Below are 23390 nucleotides of genomic sequence, written 5' to 3' on the forward strand. Positions count from 1 at the left end.
GTAGCGGCTTATAGCCCGACATTTACGGTAAGTTAACCAGGGGAGTTTTCTTTGTGCTTGGATGCAGCATTCTCTTACAGTGAAATTTTTGATTTTGTGTATGAGTTATAGCAGGAGAACTAACTGTCATAATCAGTGGTGATCCTCAGTTTGACATAGAAGTTAATGGAAAATTTCAGATCCATGACAGAACAGCATATGAGCATTCATAAAATGAGAAAAACAGAAGGTTTGGGGAGTGATCTAAGAGAAACTGCACAGTAGGTGGTCCAGAGGTGTACAGAAAGACAAAACCAAAGAGGATAGCGAAACATAGTTATGTTTCTCCTCTGTATGAATTAAGTTCTGCAACATTTTGAGCACACCTCATATATTTAACTTGTCTTCTTTAGACTTGAAACCAACCACATTATCAATTTAAGATGACATAGCAACAAGATGCTAAGTCAACCCAAGTCAACCCTGAGTCTCTGTGTTAAAAGTGCAGACTTCAAACTACATACCAGTTTTTAAATCGTGTTGATAGGCCACGTAAAACCAGAGTAATGATAAAAAAAATATATGCAATGTTATTTCCTGAATATTATCGTTATGTTTACTGCAGGAAGAAACGTTAAAAACTGTGTTTTCTAAGGAAAGTGCTTCCAAGCACTCTCTGCTTGTAGCAAGAAAAAAAAAACAAAAGAAAAAAAACCCCTTTCCTATTGGTGGAAAAATGTACCATGTTGACCAATCAAAAAATTATATGGCAACTTGCCATTTGGTTGTTTAGGAAGAGGGGGAGATTTTAGGAGTGACGGCAGCAAGAGAGAGAAAGAGAGAGTTTTGAGATTTTAGAGATTTGTGACGTTTCGTGTGTTTGGAGTGTAGTAAGTGTGTTGTGTAGTAGATAGTTTTGTTATGTGTGTCAGAACAATGAGGCGACTGCTGAATTTCACAGTTGCTGCCAAAAAGCCACCAAAGGCAGACTGCACTCCAGGTGGAAAAACAGAAGGAGTGATACACCTGTTTTCAGACCTGCAGATATCAGGCTTGTGATCTGGTCCATTATCTTATAGTGGAAAGAAATTATTTTTTGAAGTGGCACAAATCGTTTTATGCAAAACACCTGATTGTTCTGTAAATAGTTTGAAATGGTTATTTTTAAAAACGCCTTGGCTGCATTTTTAGGTGAATAGCAGAATATAACTTTGTTGTTTGCAAAACTTGTTTTAAAATTTACAATTTATATCTGCATTTCAAGTTAAGAAGATGATTTGTTAAACATGTTTGTGGTTGTTACGGTAAAAAATCTAACTTTCTTCTACTCGGATTTGATGTTTTTTTTGTCTGATTTTAGATCAGTTGTGTTAAGACAGTATGTCAAAATGAATAAATAACTGTAAATTCAGACATGTGAGGTTGATACCACGCAAGGCAAGTTTTTAAAGGCAAAATGTAGAGGTCAAACCAAAATAGTCAAAAACTGCCAGTTATACCGGATGGTATCTGACATAAACGGTAGTAACCAGACCGAAAAGTAGCGCACATTTCGGTGCTTTTTTCCTGAGCTGTGATACACTTTAGATTCTAGCCAATCATTTTACGTTTCCGAGGATAGTAGGCGGGGCCAGGTACGTACGTTCTTTTAGAGCAGAGCTACAGATTAAAAATGCCCAAGGCGAAGCGGTCAAAAGTCTGGCTGTACTTCACAGCAAAAGATGCAAACTCAGCAGCAACAAGTGCTTTAAGCTGATACTGTGATACTGTCAAAGGAGGTAACACCTCGAATCTGATGAAACACCTGGCGACGCATAGCGTTTTTTAAAAGCCGAGAAATGCGCCGTATTTGATAGCTTGCTGCGAGACCTCACACCGAGCACATCTACTGCGGGTGTGGTGCCTGTTATCAGACCCGGAGTTAGCAACATCCCCCAAGAACCCGAAGAGGAGAGTCCTGGCCCCTAGCCCTGCCAGTGTAGCAGAAATGATGAGGATGATGATGCAGCAGCAGCCGTTCTTCTCTGCGTGAGTAGCTTAATGTTGTTCGTGTGTAATTTACGTTGAGTAGGCTAACCACGTTATTACATTAATGCATGTAAGGTGAACTAGCAAACACCATCATAGCTACATGCGGCTGTCTTCTTGTTTGATGGCAGATGCTCCCTTCACCCTGGCCAAAAAGGCTAAAATGACCAAAGAAAAAGTGGAAAACAGCTGAACATGAGAGGTTTTTGGACAAAGTTTGTGTTCTCCATTCTTTAAGCACCGGTTCGAGCACCGTTTAAGCACCGGCACCGTTTCAAAAGTACCGGTTTGGTACTGGTATCGGATAAAACCTAAACGATACCCATCCCTAGCTATACCCTGGACCCCAGAGGGTTAAACATTTGCGTTAAACATAACGCAACAGTTCGAGAAACCGTGTTTGCCGGACAGGGCCCCGTCACCTTTGCAGGGTGGGCAAACCCATGGTGGTTCGCACTGTTGCCGCACAGCAAGAAGGTCCTGAGTTCAATTCCACCATCAGGCCGGGGTCTTTCTGTGTGGAGTTTGCATGTTCTCCCCGTGTTTGCGTGGGTTCCCTCCGGGTACTCCGGCTTCCTCCCACCGTCCAAAGACATGCAGCTTGTGGGGATAGGTTAATTGGATAATCCAAATTGCCACTAGGTGTGAATGTGAGTGCGAATGGTTGTCTGTCTCTGTGTGTTAGCCCTGCGACAGACTGGCGACCTGTCCAGGGTGTACCCCGCCTCTCGCCCTATGACAGCTGGGATAGGCTCCAGCGCCCCCCGCGACCCTGAAAAGGATAAGCGGAAGCGAATGGATGGATTACGCAACAGTTGCTTTTCCTAGTAATTAGTTACTTTTATAATATTGTAACTCAATTACTAACTTAGTTACTTTTTTGAAGAAGTAACTAATAACTATAACTTATTAGTTATATGGTCTTGACAGTTTACATATTAATGATCAAGGAACTGACCTTGCAACCCATTGTTCATTCAGTGCTGCTAGTTTCAGTCATTGTGCAAAGGTGCTGCTTATAAGGATGGGGAAACCTGCAGGCAGCTGAGACTGAAGCTGAGATGAAGACTTGGATGAGTGACGAAACGTTTCTCCCATTAAATGGTAAATGGCCTGTATTTATATAGCGCTTTACTAGTCCCTAAGGACCCCAAAGCGCTTTACACATCCAGTCATCCACCCATTCACACACACATTCACACACTGGTGATGGCAGCTACATTGTAGCCACAGCCACCCTGGGGCGCACTGACAGAGGCGAGGCTGCCGGACACTGGCGCCACCGGGCCCTCTGACCACCACCAGTAGGCAACGGGTGAAGTGTCTTGCCCAAGGACACAACGACCGAGACTGTCCAAGCCGGGGCTCGAACCGGCAACCTTCCGATTACAAGGCGAACTCCCAACTCTTGAGTCACAATGGCCCCAGTCGATGTCCAGGAGAACCAGGCTCACGGAAGGTCTGTGCCTGGAGCTAGGGATGAATAATAACCAGTGCCTAAATGCACACTGGTGTATAAGCACATCATGAGTGAAAAGAGGTTAGTGAAGAAGAAACACTCAGTGCATCATGGGAAGCTCCAGCAGCCTAAGCCTATTGCTGTGTTATAAAAGGAGGATTCGGGATTACCTGAGCGACCCTAACTATATACGCTTTCTCAAAAAGGAAAGTTTCAACCCTAAAAGTAGAGAGGGTGTGTTTCCCAAAGCCAAACAGGGACCTGGTTCCACAGAAGAGGGCCCTGAAAGCTAAAGGCTCTGCCTCCCATTCTACTTTTAAATATACTAGTAATCACAAGTCCACAGTCTGAGAGCAATGTTCTTTGTTGGTTCTATGAGGTCTTTAAGATAAGATGAGGGCTGATTAATCACAACCTTGTATGTGAGAAGAAGGATTGTAAATTTGCTTCTGGATTTAACAGGGAGCTAGTGAAGAGAAGACAATATGGGAGAAACATGCGGCGCTTTTTCTATCCGTGAGGTTTTTGGACAGCCTGATAACCTAGAAGTACTAAATGCATGGACTAGGTTTTCAGCATTACTGTGAGACAGGATGTTTTGTTTTTTTAGAGATATGCAAGAATGCAGTCATGCATATTTTTTAATATGCACATTGAAGGACATGTCCTTGTCAAAAATATCTCCAAGATTCCTCACAGTGTTTCTGGAGGCCAAGATCATACCATCCAGAGTAAGAGTCTGGTTAGATACTCTAAGCTGCGGCCGAGTATATTGATCTCAGTTTTATCTGAATTTAGAAGCAGAAAATTAGAGAAGATCCATGTCTTTGTGTCATCAAGACATTCCTGCAGATTAACTAATTGGTATGTGTCATTTGGCTTTATGAATAGATAAGGCCTAATAATGCTGCCTAAAGGAAGCAGGTATAATGTAAACTGCATTGGTCCTTGTCAAACTTCATAACTGTAGAGACTCCCCATTTACATGAACAAATTGGAGTCAGTTAGATATATCTGATTCAAACCACTGCATTGCTTTGCCTTAAATCCCTATAGCATACTCATCTATCTATCCATCCATATATCCATCTTTTCCCCCTTATCAGGGGCGTGTTCACAGGAGCAGCAGTCTAAGTAGAGAGTCCCATACCTCCTTCTCCCCAGCCACCTTCTTGGCTTACCAAGGGGGAGCACAGAGGCGTTCCCAGGTCAACCGAGAGATATAATCTCTCCAACATGTCCTGGCACTTCCTTGGGGACTCCTCCCAGTAGGACATGCCTGTAACACCTCATCCAAGAGGCGCCCAGGAACAGGAGGCATCCTCATCATACCCATACTACCTCAACTGTCTCCTTTTGGTGTCGAGGAGTAGCTGCTTTACTCTGAACCCTGAATGCCTGAACTCCTCACCCTACCTCTAGGGGAGAGGCCAGCCACTTGTGTCTACAATCTCTATAGGGACATGGATCGACCAGCAAATTGAGAGCTTCGCTTTTACACTGAGTTATCTCTTCACCACAATAGACATGTACAGCGTCCAGATCATTGCAGCCACAGCACCAAACCATATGTCAATCTCTCGCTTCCCTCTCCCCTCACTCACGAAGTCCCCTACATTCCTAAACTCTTCCAGCTGGGGCAGCAACACACCCCTGACCTGAAGTGAGTACTCCTCCCTTTTGTGACTGAGGACCATGGCCTCAAATTTAGAGGTGCTTATTCTCATTCATGTTGCTTCACACTCAGCGCTGAACCACTCCAGTGTGACCTGGAGGTCACCACCTAATGAAGCCAACATCATCTGCAAAAAAGCAGAGACAAGATTTTGAAACCACCCATGTGGAAGCAATCTGCCGCTTGACTATGCCTAGAGATTCCCGAAGCACCTTATCCAAGTCCTCAAAACACTTTTAGACTGGTTCAGTTTTCCATGACCAGGACAAAAACCTCCTTTCCAGCATCCTAGCTTAGACCTTCCTAGGGAGGCTGAAGAGTGCAATTCCCCTATAGCTGGTGCACACCCTCTGGTCCCACTTCTTAACCAGGGGAACCATCACCTAAGACTGCCAATCCAGAGGGACCTTCACAGATCAGCCCTTCAACATCCAGAGCCTTTAGGAACTATGGGTGAACCTCATTCACCCAAGGGACACGGCCACCGAGGATTTGTGTAACTACCTCAGTAACCTCACCCCAGTGATGGGTGAGTTGTCTTGATGATTTTTTTTTTAAATTAGTGGTTTAATTACTGCCACCATAAAAGTCTGTGGTATATAGGCTATTAATAGAGATAGATTAATCATAATTAATCCCAAACCCTTAATTAATGATAGGACTTGAACAGTCTTGTAGGAATGGAGGTGCTAGGAGACACATTGATCTAAACTTAACTGACAGAGATCAGTTGGAGAAAAAGAGTCTAAATAAATCAGCTCTACTGAAAGTAGCTGTATGCAGTGATATGTCTGTGAGAGGATTATGATGATGGTTAACATTATATTTGTGAAGAAATTTATAAAGTCATTAGCAGTTAAGTTTCAATGAATGCTTTGCTCAACAGAGATCTGATTGTTTGACAGCTAGGCTACAGTGGTGAAAAGAAACATCTTTTTCCGGTCAATTCAAGTTGCCTTCATGAATGTAAATACAGACTATTTAACAGGAACCAAAAACCGAGTCCACAACAAGAAAAACAAACAAAGAAAACATTTCGGTGGGTCACTTGTGTGGGAAGCGTCAGCGATAACAGCTCTGGAGGCTGTCCACGTTAGGGAGCGGCAACAACGAGACAATTCAGGAGGCCGGCCACGTGGGAAGCAGCAGCAAGGAGACAGTTAAGGAGGCCAACCGAGTGGGCAACAACAGCAACGAATCCGTTCAGGAGGCCGGCCACGTTGGAAGCGGTGGTGATGAATCAATTCTGGAGGCCGACCGCTGTGGGAAGTGGCAGCGACTGCGGAGCAGATCTGGAGGTTCACCCATGATGGCGATAATCCTCGGCCAATGGATCTGGAGGACAATGGCGGTGACAAAGAAGAGACCCTCCAGGATCCTGACGAGGGAGAAAAGGGAAGCAGGGAACCGGAGGGGGCCTGAAAGGTGACCGGTGACAGTGTGGTTTGGTTGATGGCTGAGCAGGATGTGCAGGACGTGGACATGCAGGATGTGATCTGGTAGGCGCGCAGACCTCTGAGACAAGAGTCCTTAAACAAAAAACATGGAACACAGGTAGGGCACAGAGACAGAACCCTAAAGACTTGGAACTATAAATATAACACAAGCAGAAAACAACAAAGAGAACCAAAACCATAAAAAACAACAGATTGAAGTATATAAACTAGTGCTGACAGCCTTAATCTCGGTAAAATGAAGTTAACACCATAACCGCATTAATGCGGCAAATTTCCGTTAGCTTGTTAACGCGGATCGCCCCATGCGAGGGGCTGCACAGTGCTAACGCATTAACAAGCTAACCGCGCTAACGCGTTGCTGACAGCACTAATATAAACTTACCCTAAAGTTACACACACTGTGTCACACATTTGTTTTTTCTCACTTGTTGGCCCAAGTTTTAAAATTGCTGGGGGATAGGCAAAAGTCATCTCCTTATCATGCACTGAGTTCAAGTGTTTTCATATTATATATATTTTTAGATGTCCACTATCTGTGTTTAAGGATGGGTGGCCACAGAGACTCCAACAAATTTAAATGACTATGTGAATGGGTTCAGGCAACAATTTATTTGTTGCAGGTGAGCTGGCAAGGGAGACATTGGTTGCATCACAGGCTAAAATAAAAGAGAGATATGATCGCTGCGCTAAGTTGTGTGAGTTTAGTCCTTGGCTCTTTCTCCACTGGTGAGTTCACCATTATAGGCCAAGAACTATGTGATTTCAGCTCCTGGTCATCAGAAGCCGGTGAAGTTATTTCATGTTAATTTGTTAAAACCTTGTCATGTCTTCTCCTATTTGTCAAGGAGGAGATACAGTTGTCAGTCCCCTTTTGGTAGCTAGTGGAATCCGGACCATTTGCCTGAAGCTCAGGCTTGTAAACTCATTTTGAAATACAGTATCTGTGTTTGCTAGGTGATGTGCTTTCTTGCACAGATTGAGTGGAGCATGACCTTGATGTAGGGGATGCACAGCCTATTTTCCAGCATTTTTAGTTTGTCTTTGGAACCATAAATGTCTAGAAGCTGAGGTAGAGTACATGCTCCATGGTTGTTGGTGCAAAAGAGTGAAAGAGGAAAGGTTTTATTGTGGTTTGATCAGAAAATGTTACTGACAGGTGCATTGTCAAAAAGAGCACATGAAGTGACAGCTTTTATTACTTGATCTTGGTTGTATTCCTAGAATGTGATGGCATTTGGTTTGAGGAATGCAAAAGCCATCTTTCAGCACCATATTGGTGGGTTGATGGACAGTGTAGTATATTTACATGATTTGGTGGTTAGAGATATGCACACCGACCACTAGGATATTGTTTCTCAAACTTTTTCAATAATGTCCTTCAAATATTTCTGCCTGTGACCAGCTGATAGCATTTTTAATATGAAAAGTAAGGGTCTAACAATTCCACAAAACCATTTGTTTTCATTGGAAGAAATTAACAAAATTAATGGTTTAAAAATACTGTATGTATAAAAATCTTCCTCTCACCCGCTGGGGATGAAGTGCATGTGTTCAAGCTCGAGTTGTGGGGGAGGCAGGTCCCTTTTTCCTTTTCGTTTTTCTGTCTAATATATTTATTATCTTGTCATCGGCAGTAGATGCTCATATGCTTTGTTTTTATTGTGGGATGTTAACAAGAAGTTTTGTGTTTACTTTACTGACTAAAATGACAAGAGAAAAGAAACAATATGTTTTGAAAGAGTTTGGTGGTAAATTAATCGAAACATTGAACATATTATGTTAACACCGGCATTTATGTGGGAATTCATGTTATCATCTTTATGTCTCAGCACCTCATGTGTGCTGGGCTGTGGTGCTTAATAGAGGGAGAGACATCCTGCAAGACTAAACTGGATCCTCCCCTGGACGGAACGGAGTGTGGGGCAGACAAGGTAGGACTGTTTTGCTCAAAAACAATCTGCATCCATTCACCAATCCTCAGAGCTACAGGTCGTTCAGGCCAGTAGCTTATATTGCGTGTTAGCTTGAATAAATTACGAATAAAGTATTTGTGAAAACATCTCAATATGTTTTTGTCAGTGGTGCAGGGCAGGCGAATGTGTCAGTAAGACTCCCATCCCTCAGCATGTGGATGGTGACTGGAGTCCATGGAGCCAGTGGAGCTTGTGCAGCAGGACCTGTGGTACTGGAGTCCAGTTCAGACAGAGGAAATGTGACAACCCTCCGTACGTCACCAGTTTGTCTGTGTATTTGCTTACTAATGTTACACATTCGCCTACCTGAGACCAGAAAGCAAAGAGGGGGCATTTTGTTATGATTTCAAATTTGGTCTCATTAACATCACAAGTATTTGAAGTTAATATAACTGAAAAATTAAAATATTGCAAAAACTTTTCTTTTGTAAATGAATCTCAAAGGTAAACTTTAACATATCTCGAGATTTTTTTTTTTCATTTTAATTTTGATGGTGGCTTTTATCCCACAACAATTCAAAGGTAAGTATGCCAAATGATTAGAATATTTCATGAGATCAGTCTACAAAGGATTTATAGCACCGAAATGTCCAATTTCTGAAAAATGTATTCATTTATATATTACATATGCCGACTGTGAAACAGAAACACTGCAGCTGCTGATTAAGACCACAAGCTAATATAAAGTGTGGTCACATAGCAAGGGTCTTTTTGCAATCAGAAGAGGTGTCCCCTTGCTGGCTATTAAAAAGAAGTATGAGGTTTAAGGCACTTTGCACGTATTAATCTACTGAATAAGGTTTAAATAAATACTGCTTTTAGTACTAAAAAGGTCCTTACAGGCATTATGAAATGTATGTAATGCTTACATGTGTTACTTTAATACTAACGCTCCAGTCTTCTTGTTTTCTAAACTAAGTGTTCACACTGTATGTGTTTGTGTGCGTGTGTGTGGGCACAGACCTGGTCCAGGTGGGCGACACTGCCCACAGGCCAGTGTGGAACACAAGGCCTGTGAAGCCCCTCCCTGTCCCAAGGGGTCACCCAGCTTCAGAGATTTGCAGTGTCTATCCTATAACCAACAAGCCAACAAGAAGGGCGGCATGCTGACTGCTATTGTTAATGACGGTGAGTTCCATAGAACGTCGTACTGCACAGTACCCTCTGAACTCATTACAATCAGTGCCTTTCAATAGTGTGTTTGTAAAACTCTGAAGCACATCGGCAGTTTATAAATTTGTCTGGAAGCATGTCTGGGCATCAGATGTCAGTTTCAAAACTATGGCAATGCTTTTCAAATCATATATTGTCATGTGTGGTGCGAGCGGAGCTGAATCAGAACCAGACGGTGTGGAGGCCTCTGGCACAGACAGAGCTGGTTGGAGCTGCGCAGTGCACACAGTCCACTCAGGACACTTCTCAGGCTCGGACAGCAATGCCGAGTAAGTAGCTGGCTGGATAAGCTCGCCCGATTCCCCAGCAGACAACGGAGGAGGCTGGGTTGGCTTGCCTGAGCTCTCAGTGGAGACAGGAGGCTAAGACTGCCCGGCTGAGCTTCAAGCGTAGACAGACGACTGAACAGGCTGAATGGATTCAAGAACTCTGGGGTCCAGACGTGGCTGACGCCTCTCTGGACCCCTGCGGCTAATGCTTGGCCTCGTCCACCACAGCTGGAAAACTCAAAAACCAATCTTATTTGTGGTCATCTATCGTCCACCTGGGCCTTACACAGAGTTTCTGTCTGATTTCTCAGACTTTTTATCTGATTTAGTTCTCGTTGAAATAATGCTAAAAATGACAGCCTCAGCACGGCATTCGTTAATAGACTCATTTGGTTTCTCTCAAAATGTAAAAGAACCCACCCACCAATTTAATCACACACTTAACAGTGTTTCCCGAAAACCCTCTCCTGTCTGATCATTTCCTGATAACATTCATCAGGAGGAGTAGGCTTCATCACAGCAGATCTTTCTGAAAGCGCTGTAACTAAGTTTAAGAATATAATCCACCCACTGTTATCATCTTCAATGCCCTGTACCAACACAGAGCAGAGCAGCTATCTGAACGCTGCTCCAACAGAGGTCGATTATCTTGTTAATAATTTCACCTCCTCACTACGTACGACTCTGGATACTGTAGCTCCTGTGAAAACTAAGGCCTCTAATCAGAAGTACCTGACTCCGTGGTATAATTCTCAAACACGTACCCTAAAGCAGATGACTCGTAATCTGGAGAGGAAATGGCGTGTCACAAATTTAGAGGATCATCATTTAGCCTGGAGAAATAGTTTGCTGCTTTATAAGAAAGCCCTCCGCAAAGCCAGAACATCTTACTATTCATCACTGATTGAAGAAAATAAGAACAACCCCAGGTTTCTCTTCAGCTCTGTAGCCAGACTGACAAACAGTCAGAGTACTATAAAGGTTGTCCTTTAGGTGATTGTTGTTGTCATTTGGCGCTATATAAATACACAGAGGATAATGAGGGAAAAACAGCTGGGACTAATTACATATAATAAGACAAGGAAGCAAAAGTGAAAACACTGAACACAGGAAGTGTCAAAATCAAACAGGAATCATGACACATTCACAAAGACGTGGACTTGACACTGTGACATGGAGACTGACAGAGGAGAGCGTGGAGCACAGAGACCACGAAACAAGTGAGACCCAGCAAAACACCGAGACAGAAACCTAAAGACTGAAACTATAACATAAGCACAAGACCATAAAGAGAACTGTGGGTCACAGAGCACCGTGACATATATCATATGTAACTCTTAATCCATAATGTCAGTAACATGAGTGGTTAGGTTAATGGATCATATTGGATTATGCTTTGTTTACCCCAATATCTGCTCCCACAGTTTTAGCCATTAACAAGCCAGTACTGAGTCTGGGATGGGTACACTGCTGTGTACGAGGCATTCGTTTAAAAATATTGTAGTTTTGAATTGGGGCAAATCAATCAACTCAACTGATTTGGATGCCAGCACAAATATATTAAATAAGTTAAATGTGAGAGCATCCTCTAGAGCAGGGGTCCCCAACTCCAGGCCTTGAGGGCCGGTGTCCTGCAGGTTTTAGATGTGTCCTTGATCCATCACAGCTGATTCAAATGGCTAAATTAGCTCCTCAACATGTCCTGAAGTTCTCCAGAGGCCTGCTAATTAGCTAATCATTTGATTCAGGTGTGTAGACCCAGGATGAGATCTAAAACCTGCAGGACACCGGCCCTCGGGGCCTGGAGTCGGGGACCCCTGCTCTAGACCCCTGGGTGATTGGATCCCAGAGGTACAGAACAGGTAAGAAAAACCACTTAAATCACTCCAGTTGGAGTGTAAAAAGTAAAAGCTCACACTGTATGCACAGAACTGTTAGGTAAAGTCCTCCAGTCATGTTTTTTCTGAATAACTACATTACTCATTTTTCCAGAATAACACTGAATACAGTTTTTACCCCTTAGCTGAAAATCTTGTGAATGTGATAACTTGAGAACAAAGCGAAGGGAATTTTAAATTGATACCATAAGTGTATCTACTGGACAGCTAAGGGATAGAACTGGCAGCTGCCCGTATTTTTTTAATTATACTGAATGTAGAAATGTACATCCCCAATTCCACAAAAGAAAAAAAGGAGGCTGTGTAAAATGCCAATAAAATTGAGCAAACATGTAATTTATTCCCAAGAGAACACAGAAAATATGTGAGACATTTTACTATTTCATGAAAAATATTAGCTTACTTTTAATTTGATGGCAGCAACACTTATCGGGAAAACAAATGGCTGGAAAATGAAGTGGTACTAAAAAGAAACCGTACAAAGAACAATTGAAACTAATTAGGTTGGATGGTACCAGGCTGAGTTTCACCAATCAGTATAAAAACTGCAGCTACAAATTCTAGAAAGATTTCTGTGAGTAATTCATCATCTATAGTACATAATGTAATCAACAGAAATCAATGCCTGTGATCTTCAGCCTGTCAGGCAGCAATACATTAAAAGCTGACACGACTCTGTCACTGAATACTTTTAGAAGTCATTGTTTGTGAACCCAGTTCACCATGCCATTAATATTTCTATTATTTTGAATTAACACCGGCTCAAAATCAGACTTGACTGTCATACATGCATACATCTTACAACTGGATTTTGTGTGTGTTTATGAGCAGATAAGCCATGCATGTTGTTCTGCAGCCCAGTGGGCCGAGACATCCCAGTTCTGATGGCTGACAGAGTAATGGATGGGACTCCCTGTGGACCGTATGAGGTGGACCTGTGTGTTAATGGAAGATGTCAGGTACATATGTATCCAATATTGCACATATGTGATGAAATAGACCACATACAGTTTGACTTCTTTCCATTCGTGACTTCTGTCTCCTGAGGACCTCCCAGCTCTAGATAGATTCAGTAATTCCCGAGCAAAAAAAAAAGCTTTGGGATGTCACTGTGACATACTACACCAGCTGAGCGCATAGCTGGACTGGCCATTGGGCATACCGGTGGGCCGATGGTGATTTTTCATTTCTGTTTGTTTGTTTTTGTAACGGTATAAAGAATGAAAGGTGGTGGATTAGCCAATTGGTCATGATCAACTCTGGGCTGGAGAAATTACAACACATCCGTATTGAGGTGAAAAGGAACGTGATTCGTCCCGTACTTCAGCTAGAATGGAAAAAGACACAAAGCTGGAGTTATTCTGTCTTTGCTGCACAGCTGCCTCTTCTCCCATTCTCTCCCTCTCCTATCAGCTGATCGGCTTTTCTCTCGTTTGTTGATCGCCCACTTCGCGCCAAAAAGAGGAAACCAGCGGATGTCGCGCTAAACAACAGCAGCACGTTTAAGCTTGAGCAGCTGTTAGAATTTATTTAATATCACTTTGTAGTATCAGCTGATGTTTGCTGGAGCCACAGCTGTAAAGCTGCTGGTCATGATATTGGTTTGGAAACATGAAGGTGATCCACTGTATACAAATCCTACATATATACCAACAAGACAGTGTACATCACTGTCACAACAGCGTTTGTTTTAGTTCAAAGGCTTTATGGTTTTTCCTGTAACACCTGGTGGTGTAGTCGGACGATTTTTTGTCCCAGTCCAGCCCTGGCTATTTGGGTGGTCAAGGCGCAGACTCCCAGCACATCATTTTCAAACCCCCTGCGGTCTTTCACTACTTGGGTTAAACACGATATATAAGTCACTTAGATAACTGCTAAATGTTAATGTTTGGTTTATTTCAGTGTTTGATTTGTTCATGAGTAAATCGGTTTGGCTGAGATTCAAGTTCAGCTTCATAACTGGACCGTTTTAAGTCTTACCTGTCACCATCCTCCCTACTCTGGTCTCTTAAAGAGCACTTAGCAGAAATATTAAACAGCCTAACTAATAGGATTACCACTAGAGCAGGGCGATATGGCCAAAAATATTTATCACGATATATATTTGAAAATTTGCGATAACGATATAACTGACGATATAATTGATGCGAGACAAAATACAACTCCACAACATTACTAGCGCAAAAAGACAACCTTCCATTTATTTTCACTTAAACAAGAAGCTGGTTTTTATGTACATTAAAGCTTTATAAAAATGTAACAGTGCAAATGCAAATTCCTTGCTGAAAGTTTAACCAAAAGGCATTTCCAGTAGAAATGGGCTGACATATCCTGAGCATAACCATGTATAATATCCACTGAAGTTAAAAAGAGGTGCTTTGCAACATTAAACTGCAGTGTGCAGTACGTATTTTTCGGACCATAAGGTGCACGGGATTATAAGGCACATTAAGCGAAACAAAGCAGTCAGATAAATCAAACTTTATTAACTCATTCTTCTTGCTTCCTCCACTTCTGTACCATTGATTCATTAATGTTGAATTCTCTGGCAGCTGCTCTATTCCCATGTTGTTGCAGTATATTAATGACTAACCTCGTATTGTGGATGGATTATCTCAGTTGTTCTCCTGACTGAAGTTTGGTCCGTTTACAGCATCCTGCCATGCGATTGCATTTGTCTCTAACCATGAGGAACCTTACGTTAACTTTTATAAGTGGAAAAGTGTTAGTGTTCGTCCTCCAGCTTCACTGTTTATGTTATGCTAACATAGCTGTGTCGCTAGCGATCACGTAGCACATCATTATATACCAGCTAGCCCAACTTCAGTAACCCTACAAACGTCACTGCTGTTTAGTTTCCTGTCTTCATTTATGTTGGAAGTGATAGCAGAGCTGTACGTTTGAATTTTTTCAGAAATCTCTCAGTCAGAACATGCTATATCATGCTTAGGTAACTAGCGAAACTAGCGAGCTAACTTCCGCTAGCTTCCTGCTAACTTCTAACTCCGTTAAATGTAATAACTTTTGTTTTCATGGATGCCTGGAAGTTAAACTTCATAGTTACACCTGGTAAAGCAGCAATGCTGATCGTTTTATTAAAGATGAAAGAATTTAGACAGTTTTTAACTCTCAGTGATGCTGCAGTGTTGTTTGACCTGAAGCATACGGAGTTTAGGACCCAGATTACTCCCAGATTTAAGAGCATCTTAGTCCGACAAATACGACAATAACGACGGCCGCTTGCATGTTCTGCAAAAAAATGTGCTTTGTTGTGTATCTGACGGACAAACACCAAACCAGTTCCACATCACTGAAGTTGCACCATTTTTACAAACCAATTCTGGTTCATCTGTTTCACTCAACAATCGGCCATGTGCGTATGAAAACAAAGGCACTGCGCATGCGCGTTTTACTCCCATTCTATCGCGATATTTCATTTTCCTATCGTTGCCTAACATTATACCGGTATTATCGTGAACGGTATAATATGGCCTAGCCCTAATTACCACTTCCCATCAGCAATATTAGGGAACCACCCCCCACCCTCTACCTCACAATGCTTAATCAACATAATCAACTTTAATTTAATGCATGTGTAAAACAAATACACAGAAATCAATTATTTTTCTACAATATTTAAATGGACTCAACATCTTTCTTCAACAGAACTGCAGACTGCACAGATGGTACAAGTACTATAGCTTAGTGTATATTAGACTTAACAGTTACTATATGCAGTAATGAACTTCTATACATTTAATCAGATGACTATTTTGGTTAAGATTAAGAGAGAATTGTTATTTATTAAAAGTTAGTCATTTTTAATGAAATAAAAAAGAAAAGTATGTCTTTGTGCCCCCCTCTCCCTGTTAATGCCCTACATGCCCCCCTGGCAACACTTTGCTAGACCCGCCCCTGCACAGTTACCAGCTGTCAGCTGCTTAGAAAAGGATCCAGGTGTTATTTGTCTCTCAGAAACAGTTCATAACTTCAACTCATCCATGTCACCTAAAAGGTAAACCTGTTTCTCCATCACAGCTCTGATGATTCAGTAAGGACATCTCCTGGTTTCATCTTCATGTTTCCCTCTCACCACATATCCAAACCGACATCATGACCAGCAGCTTTACAGCTGTGGCTCCAGCAAACATCAGCTGATACTAGAAATTAATATTAAATAAATTCTAACAATAGCTGATCAAACGTGCTGCTGTTGTTTATCCGCTGGTCTCCTCTTTCTGGCGTGAAGTGGGCGATAAACAAATAAGTAAGACTGGACTTGCGACAGAAAAGCCAATCAGCTGATCATTGATCAGTTTCATAATTGAAATAGCAACAGGGAGGGAGGGGGAGGGAATGAGAGAAGAAGAGGCAGCTGTGCAGCAAAGACAGAATAACTCCAGCTTTGTGCCCTTTTTCATTCTAGCTGATGTACGGGAAAAATCGCTTCCTTTTCGCCTCAATATGAAACTCCGATGGCCAGTCCAGTTGTGGCTCCATATATCAGTTGTTAAGGTAAACATTGAAATACTATGCAAACATTCAGAGATGCACTTACACACTTGTTTTACTTCTCTGGGATAGTTTTCTCTGAGATGAAATGCTGCGGTTTGGAAGCAGGTAGCAAGGCTCCAAATGCTCCACCAGACCACTGACATTTCTTGCAGACAACAGCAGCTCTATCACATACTGCTCTGATGCGCTGAGCTGGGTTAGGCCAAGTAGCGCCTTTTGTGAGGTGATTTTGTGATACTTCGGATCGGATAACGTTTTTTATTTCTCTCCGATATCCAATCCAGTAATTTAGGTCAGTATCGCACCGATACGTAATATCGGATCGGTCCATCTCTAATTTTCACGTACTTTACATTTGTTTTGTAGTTGTGTGTCTTATTTTGAAATAAATATTTAGGCGTTACCATATCGACCAAAGGGGGAGAGAGGAGGATGTTACTCTCAATGTTGTTGGCGCATTTCAGGAGGACACTTCTAATAAAGTTACACAATTACGCCGTGAATTTGCGTTGATTATTATATTTTCAAAATACCACAGTTTTTGTTTTGGTCGTATCATTCTATTTTGTTGTATTTATTCACGAAACGTTAAGGCCGGTCCGTGAAAATATGTGTGAAATATGTGAAAACGATGTGCCGGGAGCCGCGCCTTGACCACTTTCGGAGATGTCTGGTGGGTAACAGGCATCTCCGAAAACGTTAGAGCACTTTTGCAAATATGTCTTGATAAATCGAGCAGATATTTGAAGTTTACGCAGCACCATTCTCGACTGAAAATATTTAAAAAGTTTATTTTGTGATCCAGAAAGAGTAATATTTCAAACTCCGCCATTGTGCGTCCCTCCGCCACTGCCTCGTTTGAGTGTTGGACGAAATGCATTCTGGGATGCTGCATTTCGTCATTTCGAGCTGATTGGAGACCAAAACAACCAATCAGATTTTTTTGCATCCAAGTCTGTGATTGGCTGGTTTTGTGGCACAAACATAACGGTGTACAGAAAGAGTTGAACGTCCACGGGCAGAAATGTTGAGAGCGTGAGCAACACGTTGCGAGCGAGCGCAAATGCAAAAACTGAGCGAGAGGGGCTGCTGTGTCTGTGTGGATAACAGCAAACACTGAAATACATTTTTTGCAGGCAGCAATGAAGTTTGTTCACTCAAATTTAGCTTTTCTTCTCTCAAAATAAATTTCTCCTGAAAATGCAACACTTGCACCTGCAAATAGTTTTTACGTGCGCTCAGAATAGTGGCACAAAAATAACGCCATAGGCTTATTTTTTTAAATCCTGGCATGTGAGTAATGGCATGCTAGCAGAGAGGCAAAGAAATAGATTAATTAATATTGATCTTTTTTTTAATGGGCTGCAGTTTCTGTTTACCTAAGAAATTCCTGTTCTTTTTCAGTCCTAACAATAAAAACAATAAAAAGACCTCAATTATTTACTGTTAAATTATGGTTAATTATATCATTTATTTCATCTGTTAATATTGTGGTAAACTCATTCCATGCTCAAGGTAATATACAATCCTTTAGGCGACTGCTGTGTGTTGACCTAAGGATATAATTTTACATATGCATACAAAGATGTAAATTGTAATGTACTTCCTCCATTTTACAGTTGGGTTTTGTTTTGTTATGGACAGAAAATCGGCTGTGACAGCATCATTGGCTCATCTGCTAAAGAGGACCGCTGCGGTGTTTGTAATGGAGATGGACGGTCCTGTAAAATAGTGACAGGGGACTTCAACCACACTAGGGGAATGGGTGGGTATATATTTTTTCACGTCTAGCTAGTATGCTGCTCAGATGTTTTTTTGTAGTTCATTTTGCGTTTTTTTAACAAGTACCCAGTCTTTGCCATTGACTCCTGGTTTGATGTGGTTTGATGGGTTGTTTAAATTGATTCTTCCAGAAGCGATCCTAAATAAATATTTCAGGTGAAACCAACATATTCTAATGTTTTCTGTTTTATTAAAATTTTACAATGGTATATTTTATTGGCCTTCAACTTAAAGTCACACCCATTTATAAACGTGACATGATGGATGTTTCTGTCTTTGCATTTGCTTCTTTTCCAACACAATGAGATGCAAGTTAATTTTAGTCAGTTTAGTCATTTTGGTATTCAATATGTATTGTTTATTTGGTTACATTAATGGACCAATGTGCCTTTCTTTAGTTAGTAAAATTGTCCCTGGTTTTTATTTACTGCTCACCAGTTACTTTAATAGTTGAGAGATTATTAGATGTAAAATTCTAAGCATGCGCATGTGTTTACTAGGGCTGGGTATCATCACTGATTTCTAGAATCGATTCAATTCCGATTCACAAGGTCCTGAATTGATTCGATCCACGATTCGATTCGATTCGATTCGATTTGAATCAGGTAAATTTTGCCTCAGACAGTCAGAAATATTATAATTCTGATCACTTATCAGTACATATCTATATTTTTATATCTACTGTCCTGGATCTCCAGTCCAGGACATCGAGATCAATATCCATAAATCGATAATCAAAACCCACCCCTGGTGTTTACCCCCACACATTTAAACACTCCCCTCAAGCATCTGCGTACACACCTACACAACCACACACATACACTTGTTTTTTATATTTTAGTGAGGACATCTAATTGACATAATGATTTCCTTAGCCGCTTACCCTAAACCTAACCATCAAAAATGAATGCCTAACCCTAGCCCTTATCCTAAACCTAACTGTAACCCAAATGACCTGCGGTCTCTGCGCTTCAGCACTTTGCAGTGCACAATGCTCAGCAGCACTGCAGCTGGCTCTCCGCTCCAGCAGCTCTCTCCTCTCCAGTCCAGCTGCTTCTGAAATACAGAATGCATGATTAGATGATGCTCACCGGCTGCGAAAACCAGCCTTCCTTGACACCACACCCTGAACCCACTGCTCCACTCCTCCCCTGCATAGAAGCCACCAACCACACTCCGCTACACATCCCCACCACCCAACTTAGGGCGGGGACCCATCCGCGCCCACCTCCCCCTAGAGTGGGAGTGGAAATCTGCCAGGATCATCTGCACCCCTGCTTCCAGTAAAGTCACTTTGAACTTTAAAGGCTGGAGGGCCAGATACTGCCGTGTGATCTGGGTGTTGGCATCCTTGATGCGGTGGAGCCATTGCAGTGGCGCGTGATCAGAGGGTGAAACGGTGGCCCAGGAGGTAATAACATAGGCAGTCGACCACCCACCGGATGGCCAAGCACTCCTTTTCCATGGTCCTGTACCCGGCATCCCACTCTGACAGTTTCCAGCTGTTACCTCCTGTGACAAAATAGCCCCCAGCCCTCTGACGTTAAGCTTTCTTCCACTGCACAAATGGAGCCTGGCACTGCTTCCTACACCGGACCAGATCTAGGGCACCCTTTCGACTGAGGTCTGTCAAGGGGGCTGGTCACCTCTGCAAAATGGGCACGAACTGGCGGTAGTAACCGGCCAGCCCCAAAAACCGCCTCACCTCCTTTTTCGTCTTAGGACATGAGCAAGATGCAATGGCTGCTGTTTTATCCATCTGTGAACACACCTGCCCGCTTCCCAAGTGGTACCCTAAATACTACATATATATATATATATATATACATTATATTTTATTGGGGTGCAACGATACACAAAATTCACGGTTCGGTTCGTTATACTTTGGTGTCACGGTTCGATATTTTTTCGATACAAAAAAAATGTTCATGCCTTTTTAATTTGTCATTTATTAAAATTATAAATATATATTTTAACTCAAAAGTACAGTTTTTAAATTTAACCCTAACCCTTGTGCGTGTTTTTTATTTTGACAGCGAATGCGCACCTGCGGACCACTTATGTGCAGCCCTGGTTATTTAGCTCGTCATATTGCAGCCACAGAAATTACTTTTGTCCATGAAACCATAAAGCTGCACTTTCTTTTTGCCTTATAGTCTGATTTGTCATAACTTTTCCGTTTTGTGGTAAGCTTTTCTTTGGCTGTCACTTCTTCACCCTGACCTGTCTTATTTGGCTCAGCAGAACTAAAATATATATCCTGCTGCTTTTACACACACACTCACATAAGCTCAGCGATTCTCTGCGCGATCAACCTCTCACATGTTTAAGCTGCGGGAGATTTCACTTGTCATGTTTGCATAGTAAGCTAACGATTAATAAGACGATGTCAGAGGAATTGGTGCGCAAATTATCATCACTCACAGATCAGTGCTGTCGCTCTCTATACACAGTTCGCACGATTGCAAAGTGAAAGCAAAAAAACAAGCGCAAATTCAAACGCGATTTCAATATGTCACATATTGACAGTGGCTCACCGATGCCAATGACATAATTACCCAGCTACATTTCTGAAAGAATGCAAAAGCATTGACATATATTTTTCCTTCCTACAATAGCCCGACGGGCAGGGCAGAGATAGATTTTGGTAGCCCGACTGGAAAAATCGCTAGCCCCGGACGTCGGGCTAGCGATATTGCGAGCCCTGTATCTGATTGAGGAATCACTCATCTTTGGAAAAGAGAGTTTATTACAGAGAAATGGCTCTTTCCAAAATAAAAGCTATACTATCGCTTCTTCTGGGCTATATTCTCAGCAGCATATTAAACATATCAGGTCCCCATAAGGAGAATCATGTGCTAACGGCTGTCTAAATGACTCGGGTAAAGTTTGTAGCATGCGTGCTTGTTGTTTTTGTCTGCTTCCACTTGTCTTTGCACTGAATGAGGGTGGGGGAGGTTCAATTTGCCATGTTGCAAGGAGAGCTTAACTTCTGTCTCGCTAGCTTGCCCTGCGCTCTTCCTTCTGATGATGCTGTCTGTGTTGAGCGCTAGTGGATCTGCACTCGTGCATATATATATATTAGGGGTGCAACGATACTCGTATCGATATTGAACCGTTCGATACAGTGCTTTCGGTTCGGTACGCATATGTATCGAACAATACAAAATTTGTAATTTATTTTATCAACTTTCCTTCTGACGATGCTGTCTGTGTTGAGCGCTCAGTGGATCTGCGTTCGACTACTCCGCCTAGGCTGCACTGTCGAGCGCAGATCCACTGAGCGCAGCGCAAGCTAGCAAGACAGAAGCTAAGCTCGTTGCAACATGGCAACTGCCTCAATGCTACCGAAATTGAACCTCCCCCACCCTCATTCAGATCTGGCGTTTGGAACTATTTTGGTTTTCATGTGAAGTATGACCCTGAAGGTAAGCGCGTCATGGACAAAAGTAAAACAGTATGTCGGATGTGCCACGCAATGCTCAATTACATTGGTGGGAACTAGTGCGTTAGCGCAGTTAGCTCGTTAACGTGTTGACGCGTCCAGCCCCACGCACGGGGCGATCCGCGGTAGCTCGTTAACGGAGATTTGCCGTGTTGTGGCGTTAACGTCATTTCAACGAGATTAACGCTGACAGCACTAGTGGGAACACAACGAATATGACTGCACATTTACCCGACATCATCCTAGTGCAAAGACAAGTGGAAGCAGACAAAAACAACAAGCATGCTACTAACTTTACCCGAGTCATTTAGACAGCCGTTAGCACATGATTCTCCTTATGGGGACCTGATATGTTTAATATGCTGCTGAGAATATAGCCCAGAAGAAGAGTATAGTACAGCTTTTATTTTGGAAAGAGAAATTTCTGGTATCTAATGTCTCAGCGTGTCTAAAAGTAAGCGGCATTGTTGAGAAGAACCACAAAGTCATCTAGAAAACACAAGCATCATTACCCAAAAAACTATGTGAAGGTTTGTCCTCCACTACTCTGATCCTTCTAGCTCCTGCAGGGATCACCACAGCTTCGATATAGCCTGATAGAGACACAGAAGCAGGACAGAAAAACTATCAGAAGCATAAATAGTGGGCAAAAAGGGATGGGCTGGTTATTTCTGTCTACATCGGAGTTGTCTATTTAAAGATCAATTTAGTCGTTCAAAATCCCACAAGGCTGGCCGACATGACAGACGGTTGGCAGGGCTGTGAGTACTCAGACTGTGTTTTGAACGCAATATAGATAACATCTTGGAGAAGAACAACGGGAATTGAGAGAATTGGTGACCAGTGACGGACATTAGACCAATTGTAAAAATTGGATGCAGTTGTTTGCACTAAACCCAAATCATTCATCTTCACTCATGCGGCTATCCCACTGGCGCCAGCTGAAGGCCTGCCAAGGTCTAAGCTGACTGGAACAACAAAAATCTCCATGATAACAGGATTGTTGTCAGAACTCTTTGTTCCTCCTTTAAGGCCGTCCGCGTTGATCGAAGATTGTTGACTTTTGCTTAACTGGGTGAAGGGACACTTTCTCTCAGTTGACACGGAACACACAGACACACACACGCATGTACACTGACACAGACCTACACTCACCCCCCCAAACGCCTTCGAAGCTTATGTCATCTATGTTGTGAGATGTGATGATTCATGTGCTGAGGTGTTTTTTTTTCTGTTCTCAAACTGATCTCCTGTTGGAGCTCAGTCTAGGGCAGACCTTCCCAAAGTGTGGGGCCCGCCCCCTATGGGGGGGCAGAGCCATTGTGCGGTATGAAAAGGGGAAAAAAAACAACAACAAAAAAACAAAACGCTTGGACACTGCTAGCACGGGGCGCCCACACAAACGCAAAGCAGGAGATGAAGCATCGCTGAATATGTTTCCAAACCAACTTCATTCTAAGCCAAAGACTAGAAAATATGGTGAAGCAAATCTTCCCTTTGGTTCACCTGCACAAGTGCCGAGGTAGGTCTCCCTGCAGTTGGTTTTCCCTTCGTCGGGAGCAGCGCTGGGCTCTTCAAATCACGGACAAACAGATCCCACATTCTTGATTTTTAGTTCACAAACACTTTTGTAATGACTAACTACTCCTGACATTTTGGAGATGTTGAGCTCTTTATACAGTAAAGTTACAGCTGGATACAAATAACATCAGGCTGATCCTGACAGATTTGTTTCTG

General features: G+C 42.4%; 1 protein-coding gene across 1 annotated transcript in view; it reads left to right on the plus strand.

Annotated features, from left to right (window-relative positions):
• Positions 1-23390, plus strand: part of adamts17 (ADAM metallopeptidase with thrombospondin type 1 motif, 17) — a gene marked incomplete in the record, with an annotated part of 108412 nt that overhangs the window by 61172 nt on the left and 23850 nt on the right. The window contains 5 exon segments of the mRNA XM_005945713.3: positions 8428-8529; positions 8678-8823; positions 9533-9699; positions 12743-12870; positions 18071-18191. Of these exon segments, the coding sequence (XP_005945775.2) occupies positions 8428-8529; positions 8678-8823; positions 9533-9699; positions 12743-12870; positions 18071-18191 (664 nt within the window).

Source organism: Haplochromis burtoni, unplaced genomic scaffold (genome assembly GCF_018398535.1).
Source record: "Haplochromis burtoni strain Fernald_Lab_line unplaced genomic scaffold, NCSU_Asbu1 Contig_450, whole genome shotgun sequence".
NCBI lineage: Eukaryota > Metazoa > Chordata > Actinopteri > Cichliformes > Cichlidae > Haplochromis > Haplochromis burtoni.